Source organism: Crinia signifera, chromosome 2 (assembly GCF_055691185.1).
Source record: "Crinia signifera chromosome 2, ASM5569118v1, whole genome shotgun sequence".
Classification (NCBI taxonomy): Eukaryota; Metazoa; Chordata; class Amphibia; order Anura; family Myobatrachidae; genus Crinia; species Crinia signifera.
Window position 1 is genome coordinate 285,640,865 of NC_139218.1, and position 13,981 is coordinate 285,654,845.

General features: G+C 41.6%; 1 protein-coding gene across 1 annotated transcript in view; it reads left to right on the forward strand.

The window, feature by feature from the left end:
- Positions 1-13,981, forward strand: part of UGGT2 (UDP-glucose glycoprotein glucosyltransferase 2) — a 290,033-nt gene that overhangs the window by 251,159 nt on the left and 24,893 nt on the right. The window contains exons 33-34 of the mRNA XM_083168784.1: positions 3,030-3,114; positions 10,237-10,419. Coding sequence (XP_083024910.1) covers positions 3,030-3,114; positions 10,237-10,419 — 268 coding nt within the window. The remainder of the gene's footprint in view (positions 1-3,029; positions 3,115-10,236; positions 10,420-13,981) is intronic.

A 13,981-nucleotide genomic window follows, 5' to 3' on the forward strand; every position in this document is an offset into this window, starting at 1 on the left:
ACAGGCCAATGCCCGACTCCTGGCCACAGCCCATCAAGGAGAGGTAAGGCAGGGCGGGGCGGAGGGGGTCCCCAAATTTTACTTGTACTGTAGCTACACCCCGAATCTAATCTAAAGAATTGCATTGTACATTTAGTGATCTATGCGCAAATACATAGCATAAATATATAGTCAATAATCATTTAACATTTTTTTTCTATGGCAAATTTATAAAAACCTAAAAATAAACAAGTTTTTCGCCCAAGACTTCCTGCTTTATTAAAAATAATGAAAAGTGCTGCGCTTTTTAAAGACAAACATAAATAATACTCTCCGGCTTTCAATAAAAAAAAAACATATTGTTATATATGACCCAATTTGGCAAACATACAATGGTATATGTCACCATATGCTGACATGGGACTATGAGGCCCATTCAGGATCACTTGTTACAATCCGAATTCTGCCCCAGCCCCCATGGTCACGGTTTGCGCATGAACGGCCTTGGCGAGTTACACACTTGGTGGGCTGTTCGCTGCGGGGAAGAAGGTGGGCAGTTGCACCCAGCGTTTTATAGCCGCCCCCATGAAAACAATGGGCGTTCCCCTGGGAATGCAGGCTGTGCATTACCTGCTCGGGGCAGGCGGCTGATGTCCTATGATGTCAGCACCCGCCCCCTCTTTGGTGGATAGCGAGGGGATGGGTTTGCGTACATCCCCTCACATGATTCGGAGGGGATTCGGCCGCAGGGAGGGTGGGGGGGGGGAGGGGTATTCAAAATAAAGCTATATAACTCTCAAATACATGTATCAATTCAATTATTATTCATAGAGAGAGCAAATATTATCTTGTACTGCTGGATTCTTTTTATTAATACTTGATTTTGCAAAGTGCACAGAATAGAATAGGTATGGTTGAAGATAGGATAATAGTAGCCAAGGATGGAGGCAGAAAATGGAATAAACTAGTAGTAAATGGCTAGTGAAGGCAGAATATGGGGCCGGTGTAGAAATGATTTCCTGGAGCTTTTAATGTGTAATGTTAAAGTAACATGGGAGATGTAGTAGTTGTAGTTGTTGTAGTTGTTGTAGTTGTTGTAGTAGTTGCAGTAGTTGCAGTAGTAGTAGTAACTTTGGCATAAAGGTCTATATTTGTGATTTCTATCATTACAGCTGTATTACATTCACAATACTAAATACATGAATATGCAGCAGTGTCCTAAGAGAGTAAGCAATTAAAAGGGACATATATTGTATCTTTGGAAATTACATATATGCAAGCAGACAAATCACATTTATATATATATGAGATCCATCTTATTTATTTAACATAAAGGTTCCTTCTATTAAAAATGTTTCCTTAATTATTTTAATTAATATGTTGTGTGTTTAAATAATGTAATGTGTCCATTTTCCAGTCCTACATCTCTCTGGTTATTAATGTGTGGATATTGTGGCTCAGGCTGGAGTAATAGCTTAAGTTAGAACCATGCAGCTGTTGACATGAGGTTTCTATTTAGTTTCAACTTTTATATCCTACAGTAAATGCATCTTAATGCATTTATTCATATAATGTTCTGTTCCTACTCTACTGTACTTAAATCACTTCAGAATATTCGGAAACCCCCATACAATACCAAGCCAATGCACCAGTTTAGGGGAACATCATTTCTATTGAAAATCCCCCCCCCCACACACACACACACACACACACACACACACACACACACACACACACACACACAAAGTGAAGCGCAGATATTTCTTAGCAGACATTGGGCTTTCTTTTGATCGCATATTGACAAAAATAGAAATTATTTATTAAAGATGAATGCAAATTAGAAAGGAAATCTACTTTTTTTTTCATCTTTACACTTTTGGTGCATGTAGGGAGTTACGGAAATCGGAATTGTTAAAGGACTGAGGTGCAAAAATTGATAATAAACTTGGTTGCAGTGCTCACTGCCAAGGAGCAGCAAACAAGGCAAATAGGTTACTAGCATACATAAAAGAGACATGTAAACTAGGGACAACACTGTAATTATTCCACTCTATAAGGTACTGGTTAGACCTCCATCAAGAACTCAGAGTACAATTCTGGGCACCACACTACAAAAAAGACATTGTAGAATAGGAAACAAGTTCAGTGAAGGGTAACTAAACTAATTGAAGGGATGGAGTACATGTGTTCTCAAGATAAACTAGCCAAACTAGGAATGTATACACCTAAAAAAAGACGTTTAACAGACGTCCGAGGTTTTTTTCTACCGATACAGACTAAATACTCAATATCGGTAGTTTATATCGCACCGTATGTGTGACCATGATACTGTGTATGCGCACGGGTGTCAGTCTCTGAAATCAGCCCTAGCCATAAGCTGCAAGAAAGATCAGATTTCTCTCCTGCTACTATACCTCCATAGGCTTAAAGCAGTTTACAACATGTAAAGAGGATGTAACTAACATAGGCAAACTTTGAAAAGTATAGTGAAAATAATGTGGACTGTAGTGTATTTAGCCTTCTATAGGAGATTTCTGTGAAATATTTTATGAAAAAAGTTGATAAATAGGCCCCTTAGTATTTTATGTACTAGGTCGTGAATTGCAAACACTGCCTGCCTAAAGATGAGCTCCTCCTAATCAGGTTAATTTTGCATATTTAGTTGTATAAGAAGCATGTTGAAATTATGTACAAAGCTGATCCCTTCTACTTCAGGGCAAAAAAGCATATCATTTACTCTTAATAACTTGATCACTACTTACACCAGTTACGTTAGCCGCTGCTTAGATCGCTATTGTCCCCTCGCGGGCTCACTTCGCTCGCCACACTTTGGGCTTGCTCCGCTCGCCACACCTTTACTAAAGGTAATAGATGTTGGCGTGGACCCCGAAAATAACCTGAATGGCTCACCGTATGCTACGTAAGTTCCGTAGCGTAAGCGGTGGCTGTAAAGATGAGGAAGTACCACTTGATCCTACTACACAAAATAAATATAATAATCTTAGCACTAGTTTTGCAAGTTACCTTTAATCTGTTCTCTTTTATTCTAGAATTATGATGCTTTCAGTTCTTCGGCATACAAACACACCTGTGAAGTTCTGGTTTTTAAAAAACTATCTTTCTCCACGGTTTACGGTAGGTATTTTTTATTTCTGAATTTATTATTACTTAAATAAGGCATAAGGTTATATGCCTTTAACACACAATTTACTCAACAACTCAGTCTGTTTAAGATAAAAGTGCGAAGAGTTCACTGGTACATGATTTTAGGTATATGTGTTCGCTGAAATGAAGGGCGGTATTCAGTTAGCCCCGCTAACTTTTCTCCCCCCCAAAAAATGTCTGATAGCGTGATTTATGAACAATGGTCATTATTGGGCCATTCAGTTATAATCAGTTTCTTTTGGGAGAAAGTATGCAGTTCTCCTACAATCTGGGACACAGTAACTCCCCGAAATTCCATGTGTTATCGCAGCTCAGAGGGCTGCTTATCCCATATTATGCTTCAGGTGTCAGAGCCGATATGCTGCATTAATCGGAGATTATGCTTTGTGTGCTTCAAATTGGATAGCCCAGCTGAATCTATTAGCTGCAGTAACTTACTGCAGCTCATGGTATACCAGCCTAAATACTCTTCTGTGTTGCATTTATTGAAATCTAAATTTAGTCTGTTATTTTATGTGCTCTGTGAGACATTTTGATGCATATTTGTGGATATGTAGTCAGAATGTCATCATTGAAAATATCAACATAAATTTAGGCAATTAAAATGTGGACACATGAAATTAGTGTTAAGCTGCATTTGGGATTATGCTACAACTATGAGTAGGCAAGTTAAGGTTTGGTTAAAATAGTGTTGACATTTAGAATGTTGAGCTTCAGTGAGAAAGGGATTTACGGAGTCCACCTGATGTGTACATGTGGTCAGTGTCAACACTGAATGTTGGCATGTTCAATCTCAAAATTCGGAATTTGTTGACATCCTTTGTGTCAGCATTCAGACTTTGTCAGCTTAAAGAATATCGAAATTCTAAATGTCAACATCATATGACAAACATATTTTTTTTGCACTCTTAACTTTTAAATTTTTTCTACCAAGTGCAGGAACTAATGCACAAAAGCATCATAGTACATCTTTCTTTCTCTAGAAGCAGGTGCGATAATTACTGACCCAGGAAAATTGATTAACTGTATCCACAAAACTAGAGTTGAGAACCCATGTTGTAAATCAAAGGTTCTCAAACTCTGTCCTCAAGACCCTAGACAGTTCATGTTTTTCAGGCTTCTCACAGAATCTCAAGTGAGATAATTTGCTCCTCCTGTGTCAGTGAGCACTAAATACACCTGTGCAAATTCTAAGTGACCTGAGCCACTTGAGGTTTTTCTTGAGAAATGTCTTTTTTTTTTTCAAAAATGCATAACATCAAATAATTATCCAACAATCGTATTTTACATGTCGGCATCATAAGTGGAGAACACATATATTTATGTACTATTTATTTATTAACCGTTTCTTATATAGCACAGCATATTCCGTTGCGCTTAACAGAATTAAGGAAATCTTAAACAACAATTTGACTTAGAAAGGAGGTACACCATTTGCAATAATCTCCAGGTCATACCAGGGTGTTGATGTGAAGCTGTTTCTTAACGTGTCCCTCATGGTTTGGCTTTTATTTTTCTGTTTTAATTTAGTTTTAGTTTTTTAAACCTGCAATTAATGAATTACAGAATGAGTGAAAAACTATTTTAAGGGGCTACTGGTCTCGAATAATTTACTATATATGAAAAGGGACTCTAGACTGCACACACAACTGATTGTACTGAGAGGTGCTACAGTACCTTGCTGAGATTTATAGTTACATGCAAAAAAGGGGGATGCAGGTGCAGAACGGACCTGCTGGTTATTTCCAGAGCAATCCCTCAGAAGGCCCTGCACATCTCCCACATGTGTAGAGGAACAGGGCCTTCTGAGCAATTGTTGAAGACTCTCGAAGCCTGCAATACGCAGCAGGAGCCCCCAAACCCCTAACTGGCTGCCCGGTGGCCAGACCCACTCACCATCCTCGTTGGCCGCCCTGGGTCCTCAGCGGCGGCCGGAGCCACTCCCATCATTACTGCCGCGCTTCATGCAGTCATTCCGAGCTGCCAGGATGCCGCACTCCCCGGGCGCTGTGTCCGGGGAGAGGGGGGTGAGAGTCTCCTGCCGCTGCCTGTCATATGCATGTCCCTGTACAGGCTGGGATGCCGCACTCCCCTATGGCTGTGCTGGGGAGATAGGGGTGAGAGTCTCCCACCCTGTGCCTGACTGTCATATGTGTATCCCTGTACAGTGCTGTGTATATAGGTATACAGCGCTGTACTGTATGTGTGTATAAACTATATAGGTCTACAGCGCTGTACTGCGTGTGTGTATATCGTTTTCTTTTTTTGGGGGGGGGTTGCCACTGGCCACCAATGTTTGGTTGGGGGGGGGGGCACTATGCCACCAATGAATATTTGTTTGGGGTGAGGGGGAGGGGGCCACCAACATTTATTTATTAAGGAAATTTATTTTATTTATTTATTTATAATTTTATTTAGGAAATTACTGTCTATACCATATAACATTATTTTTGTGATGAAGTGCAGTTTTTTACATAACTTTCTGTGAAAGTTGTGACAGATTTGAAATCTCCCGTGCTGAATCTCCCGTTATGTACCTCTGGCACAAATCTCTGCATATGTAGGGCTCTTAAGATTGCTTCGTTCTAGACTAGCACCCCTCCCCCACCAGCATCACATTGTTTTTGAGCAGTGAATGCACATTACTGAATAATGCATAATATAAAGTAAATCCTAGTATACTCGGTGTCAGTTTTCTTGGCATGAATGTTTGGATGCAGGGTCCACTGGCTTGTCTGGATGGACCACTTCATGGCACTACTTAACACATACTGTAGATTCATATTTTCTACCACTTTTTTTAGATTTTTTTTATTTATGTATTTTTTTACATTCTTTTTTTTTTTAACATTTGTAACACTAAGCAGTTGCTTTAACAAATCATACACTATAATACAGGTTGAGTATCCCTTATCCAAAATGCTCGGGACCAGGAGAATTTTGGATAACGGATTATTCCGTATTTCGGAATATTTTAATATTTCAATGATGTATTTTGAAGTATCTTGCATTTATGCTGTATAAACACATAATATACACACAAATATATTTTATTACCACATAAAATACACACAAATATATTTTATTTGTTCAAAAAACAAGGTTTCAAAACGTGAAACAAAATGTGTGTACTCTCTCAGCACTGAATTTGAATGCCAAGCAATCATTGTCTTGCACATATATAGTGCCAGTTTTCACTTTCTGGAATGTATGGTTTTCGGAATAATTCGGGTATCGGATACGGGATACTCGATCTTTACTTGATACTCTGTAACACTTCACTGCTATATTTTATTTATGTGATGCCTGGGTGGGGCAGGGATGTTTGGCTGGACTTCAACCTCAGAGTGCTAGGGACCTGCGCAACACAGGTGACCTCATCTTTGGTGGGCAGGTTCATATATTTGGCCAAATATATGATAACCTATATATGATTAAAAATTAGAGATATATAGATATAAAGAAATACAGGATACCCAAACCGCGCACAGTAATGGCGTAGCAGCATCTCTGAGGGTCCCCTGTTAGACAGGACCCCGGTTGGTTTAGAGATAAAGAAAGGAGGTTCAGAGTGCGCTATCAGAAATTGTTTAGACATTTTTTAAATTACATACAATTTAATAAAAAGTGCCTATTCAAGGCAACATATAAAACAAAAGCACTTTTTACAGCATGTAATAATTGGCTCTCAGTTATTTGTGTTGTTCTTTTGGTGAAGCAGGCCCAACGCGTTTCGTCAGAAAAGTGACTTCATCAGGGGCTTATAAGCAGAGAACTTTAACAACCAAGTGGCACTTTATGTAGGCTAAAAGTGTTTTACAGGTTTTCCGAGGAACTTCAGTAGTGCATACCATTACAATACATATAAATTTACATAGGTAGAAATGATCCGACCCGATCAGTGGGGATGAGAAACTGCCCCAGAACCGAATAAGATCTCAATAAAAGATTTTAGCTTCCGCAACAATATTTGCCCATATAGAACAGGAAAACAGGATGTGTACTCTCTGGATGTGTACCGTTAAAGCACATATATACTATTCAGAAATTTAGTCACACGGACCTATAAGGTCGGACCCGATTAGCGGGGATGAGAATCTGCCCAAAACTGATATGGTCAGAATAAGGGATTTAATTCCACAATAAAAATCGCCCATATGGGTCAGGATAACCGGATGTGTACTCTCTGGAGTCCAGAAGAGTACACATCCGGTTATCCTGACCCATATGGGCGATTTTTATTGTGGAATTAAATCCCTTATTCTGACCATATCAGTTTTGGGCAGATTCTCATGTGCTTTAACGGTACACATCCAGAGAGTACACATCCTGTTGTCCTGTTCTATATGGGCAAATATTGTTGCGGAAGCTAAAATCTTTTATTGAGATCTTATTCGGTTCTGGGGCAGTTTCTCATCCCCACTGATCGGGTCGGATCATTTCTACCTATGTAAATTTATATGTATTGTAATGGTATGCACTACTGAAGTTCCTCGGAAAACCTGTAAAACACTTTTAGCCTACATAAAGTGCCACTTGGTTGTTAAAGTTCTCTGCTTATAAGCCCCTGATGAAGTCACTTTTCTGACGAAACGCGTTGGGCCTGCTTCACCAAAAGAACAACACAAATAACTGAGAGCCAATCATTACATGCTGTAAAAAGTGCTTTTGTTTTATATGTTGCCTTGAATAGGCACTTTTTATTAAATTGTATGTAATTTAAAAATTGTCTAAACAATTTCTGATAGCGCACTCTGAACCTCCTTTCTTTATATATAGATATATATATATATATATATATATATATATATATATATATATATATATATATATATATATATATATATATATATATATATATATATAGATATAGCAGAGATGATATGAGCGGCACTCGGAGACTGACACCAACAACCAGTGATGTGGTAAATGTGCTGAACTTTAATAACGTTTCGAGGCACGTAGCCCCTTCATCAGATTAAACCAGTGACAAAACAGTATCAATGTGATTACTCACCAATCCCTGGTCCGGCCGCGAGCCCGTTTGCGCTGTCCGCCCCGCTAGCGTCCCCTGCTTCCAACTTCCGGCGCCAGTGACGTGTGTGGAGCTGCTGCGTCGTCTGGGCAACGCGTAAGCCGTGGTTGCCCTGGGAACAGAGCATAAACAATATCAGTGCATGTAAAACCTGGAAGAGGGAATAAACTTCCCATATATAGTGCAAAAAATCTATTATAAAAAAAAAATGAACAACCTTTTACAAACACTATGCTAACTGAGGCTGATGCAAAGCACACTACTGGGTAACATTTATCTTAATGCCGTTGCCAACCCTAGATTGGACAGGACCAAAATTATGAAATCCTGTCACATACCTCTCTCTAATATACAAGCAAGTAGTTCTGCAGTATATATACACACACTAGGAGATTCATCGCGCCCTACGGGCGCTCTTCACAAAGTCATGAGGGGCATCACCCTTTCAATCTGTGAACTCCTTCATTGTGCGAGATGTGGTTACTATTACATGGAGGATGTTCTTTTGTAGGTGTGGGTGGTATGGGTGCATGGGTAGTGTGGGTGGGTGCGGTCTTGTCATGGCTGGGTGCAGGAGTACTGCGGATTGAGGAGGGGGTGGCATTGGCGGGTGCATTAGTACCATGGGTAGGGGTGTGGCAGTTGTATTGTTGTCGCACGTGGGAGAGGGTGTTTGCCGGTACTGTGGAAGGGTTGGCTGTAGGTGTGCCATGGGTGGTGGACTTGTAGGTGCAGGGGTAGTGCATGTGGGTGGGGAAGGGGCAGGTGCAGGGGTGCTGAAGTTGGGGGCGGGTGGCATCGGTGTTGGAGGGATGGGTGTGGGGTTGGTGGGACAGAGTTTGTGCATGTTGATAGGGGAGAGGCCACTGTGGCGTAGTAGGTGTGGGTGTACTGCTGGTGGTGGAGGGACGGTTGTGGTGTTATTGGAGGTGGATGCAGGGGTGCACACATCGCAGTGGCCATTGCCAATGGGGAGGGATGTAATGCTCATTGCCAGGGTTGAAAATATATTCATTGCCAGGGGAATATAGCTGCAGACACAAGTGTACAGGGCCATGTATGCCCTCTCACATGTAACAATGGGGCCCCCTCACATGTAACAATGCCCCCCCCACACCTGCCTCCGCTGTGTGGGACCTAGGCCAGGGTTGTGCGCTCTGCTTACGGGGCTGCGGGCTTGTGGGGGTGAGTGGTAGGAGGGTGAGAGGTGCAAACGCTGTTACCTGCTTGGTTGTCCAAGCGCTGAATGACGCCTCCTGCTGCTGCTGAACGGCGGCACCTTACACACAGGAGCAGCCAGCATCGAGGGGGGAGGCGGGTGTGTTTCAGCGGCCAGCCTCACTATCTCCTCCACTGCCAGTGACAGCCGCAGCATAGCCACCTAGCTGCGTGGCTGGGATATGTAGTCCTAGTTAAACCTGAGCTCCAGCAGCGGGATGCCCAGGGGACTACAATTGCCATGAACCTCTGCACTCCATTGAGGAAGCAGAAGAAGGAGGGCAGCCACAGCACAGAGTGCACCCTTTTTGCATATACCTTCAAGAATTTACTGTCTGAAACAATCTGTGTATCGTTTGTAATAAGGACATATCTGCTGATTTATGGGTTTATCCTTTGGGGAGGGGGGGGGTGATTTTGAGCTGAAAGCATCTCAGTTATACTGGTTAGCTGCTTTCAGCTCAAAAGCCACCCACTGTGTCTGGCCCGGCAATGAGCGGTGAGCGCTGATATGCACTCATGCATCACCGCTGGCCGACCACTAATTTGCTGGTATTACCAGCAGATTAGCGATTAGCGTCCTGCTAAGAAAAGGCATTCACCCCCGGGAAAGCTGCCTGGAGGGCCAAAAATCGCTCAGTGTTTGTGCACTGAGCGATTTTCAGCCCAGCGATATTTAGCATCATCGCTCTACATACACGCTGGGCAAAAACACCTTACATCTTTTAAAACCGTTTTGATGCTCATAAAAAATATTTGTCTGTTGTTCAACTTTTGCAAGCCACAGTATTTGAATCATTGATACCCTTTCACATCTTATAATGATTTTTTGCCTTTAGGACATTATTCCACACATGGCACGGCAGTATGGCTTCCAGTTTGAATTAGTGCAATATAAGTGGCCTCGGTGGCTTCACCAACAGACCGAAAAGCAAAGGATAATTTGGGGTTACAAAATCCTCTTCCTTGATGTTCTTTTCCCACTTGCCGTAGATAAAATAATCTTTGTTGATGCTGACCAGGTACGTATGAAATAAAGCATCACTTTGTAGCAGAATCAGGTGTCTGTCAGTGTGAAAACCTGTTTTATGCGTAACCTAAATATCATGCTTAGCAGCAAACAGACAGATATAGTGAATCCAACTCAGGGTAAGGTAATTATGTGAACATTCTGTCAATCCCAGAGGGATTTTAAAAGCTCATTACATTCTCAATCTAGTCTTTTTAGAATATCCCTGAAAAAGCCTTCCTTGCTGTACTTTCCATGTCTCTTCTTTGTTCTTATGAGTTCAGGATGTTCAGTGTTTAAATGATCTGTGTCTTGCCTGTAGCTCCTAAGGAAAGGAATCTGAGCTTGCGTTTAATGAGAAAATCGGAAAAACGAATGCTTCACAGATCCTAACAAATCCAGGCTAGACCCTGGAGTTGAGACTTATTTAATCCGAATATTGACAGTTTGAATCCAAGCACATCATTTTATTGTGTGTTATTTGGAAAATGTTTCTTTAACTATTTTTGGCCCAGATTCCTCCATCTACTTAAAACGCTGATCTTTTGCAGTTTATATTTCTCTCTCTCTATATGAGTGCTCAGTAAGTTAACAAAACCTCACACATGCAATGTTCTTTATTTCTTCCTAACTTTCCACCAGGCAGGTAGACCACTGTTTCCCTTCACAGCCGTTAGACTGTGCCTCCTATCAGTTATACTGTCCCACCAGTTGTAAGATGGCGGCGCTGGTGGAAACATGGCAAAGCTGTAAGTGTGTAGTGTTATCAGATTTCTGTATCTTAAGGGCGCATTAGCAGTCAAATTTAATTTTCAACTTTCCAAAGTGTCATAATGTCATGTCGCAGAAACAGGTTTGGGTTTGGTGCACTGTCTGTGGTAACGGCAGGAGAAACATTCAAAATGATTTATGGGCCAGCCAGCCAAGCATGACCACCACGGACAGTGAACCAAACCCAAACCTGTTTCTGGGACATGACGATATCACCGTACTCCTCAATCAGTTGCCAATAAAGTTCAGCAGCTCTTTAGTTGCTGAAATCACACTACGCACCTCTATTTTTTTAACCATGTTTCCACTAGCCCCGCCATCTTACAGCTGATGTTAGGACAGAACAAACTGATATGTGGCACAGTATGTTAAGGGAAAGAATGGTTTCTCTGCTCTGGCCCACTGGGAAATAGAATAGAAAACATTACACACATGAGAGATCTTGATTTCTTAATGAACCACTCGTGTGTGTGTGTGTGTGTGTGTGTGTGCTTCAATTATATCTTTATCTTTGAGTCCATTTAAGGACAATAGAGTTGTATAGGCATATAAGGGCAGAAGTATCAATGGGGCCATAACGTTTATAAAATAACGTGTCCCGCTTCTCTTGCATAACGAGGAGAAGCAGGCACCTGTTATTGGCGAATGTATTAATCCCCCCCAGTGCCGATAAGGAGAGTCGTTATGCCCAGTGCTAATGGCTCTCCTTATTGGCAGCCCTACACATTCGCATTTAAATAAAAAACCCTTCTCTCCCCCCAGCTGTCTGGACATGCGCAAGATCTCGCTTTTATTGTCCCTGCAGTGGGGATAAGACAATGCTAGCCCTGGGCTTTCGAATCGGCCAGGGCGATTTAACGCCTAGGCGGCTGTTAATACATCGCCACCGTCCGCTAATTGCTGGGGGGATTGCAGGGGATAGCCCTGCCGAGCATTGCTTGGAGGCTGTCCCTAGCACACGTTAGGTACACGGTTAGTACAATTAAACAAATGTAATCCCCCCCCAGTCAACTAGCGTCGATTGCAGAAAAAGCACTTAAGGCTAGTTCATACATCTGCTCCCTAGTGCCTACAAAAGAGCACAGGTACTTTAAATACAAAAAGTGCATTCATGCTACCATAACTTATATATGACATGTTTAATAAAGTGCCACAGGAAAGTTTATATAAGAAGGGAACAAAGGGTTGTCATGCTGACTGGAACATGAAGTCAGACCTGATTAGCCATGAAGTCAGACCTGACTCCAGGACAGTTTCCAGTGGCTTCTGGTCTCTGGGGAGATGTCTGGTGAATAGAGGAAAAGTGGGAGGGCTGCAATGTCTAGGAAGAAGGGGGTGCTCTGTATGCAGCAAAATCACAGTACAGACATTTACTGCACTGAGCCTCACTGCCTGCTACACCTTGTCATGGTGTTAATGGTGACAAGCTGTAATAATACAGTACGTAAAGGTGATAATCTGTTGTTAAAATGCAGATGTGCGATAATTCAATCACTAAAACTACTTTGATCAATTTTGTTGAATAATTCACCAATTTAAAAAAAAATGCTTTAGGGCCCCTCCAGGATCAAATACCTTTTAAGCTTATGGGGCATATACACAAGGCGATTTAAAGCCCCATTCTAAGCGATCTGACTAGATCGCTTAGAAATGAAGAATGGAACGCTCAGTATGTATGGCCCCCGGCGACGGAAATGTGCAGTCCCACGCATTGCTATTGCCTGACTAGATATATACTGCATGCAGTATTTATCTAGTTATTGCCAATGTTCTCTCTACAGAGAACACTGTCTATGACAGATCGCTCAGCACTCCTCTCTGGTGCATTGCTGTGTGTTGAGAGATCTGTACTTAACTGCATCACTGAGCACAGATGCTCAGTCACCTCGTGTGTATGGGGGCATTAAGCCTGATTAGTTTCATAGTAGAGCCACTGCTGAGTACAGCCCATGATGACAATGGTATTCTATAACAGCACTGAATAGGAGTGCAGAGAAAGCTCATCTAAACCTAGTGATGGAGAGAAATCGGTTATACCCCTTTTACACCGAGGCAAAAACCTGTAGTGGACCCATGTCAGCGTCAGTGTAAAAGGGGTAGCTTAAAAAAAAAGGTGGGGGGCAGTGTAAACAGGTATGCTGGGGTCATCAGACCCAGCTCCCGTTTAGATGCAATGGGGAAGCCCAACCTCCGGACACTGCATAAACAGTGTAAATGGAGTAAATCCCGGAACCGACGTGACTTGGAACAGTGTTGCAAATACTGGTTTCGGATCTGGGAGTTTGGTTTAAAAGAGGTATCTTTTAGCTCTTTGAGCTTGGATTAGCTGCACACAAATTAGAGAGGAGTCAAGAAGTTGGGCAGTGCCTTGAAAGGAGGCCAAGCCTTAATTTTTTTTTTACATTTAGTTTTAAATGTTTGCTGGCTGGAGACCCTTAGTTGACTCAGAAAAATTGCCTAGATACAGATAGATAGATAGATAGATAGATAGATAGATAGATAGATAGGGAGAGAAAGATTAATAATGTATACAAACAGTGACTTGTAAGATTATTCAGCCTCCTAAAGAGTCACAGATTGTTCCAGACAGCATATTTATTGTGAACTTGTAGGGTCTTAATGCTAAGTGTGCAGTTATAAATCACTTTTTTTATGCTGTTTATTTTTAAAGGATGCTAGAATACAGTATGTATTCAAACCATGTAGACTAGTTCTTTGTAGAACCATCTTTTCTGCAATTACAGCTTTAAGGAGGAGTTCTATTAGCTAGGGGATTTACTGCAGGCTTTCAGGTCCCAAGTTAA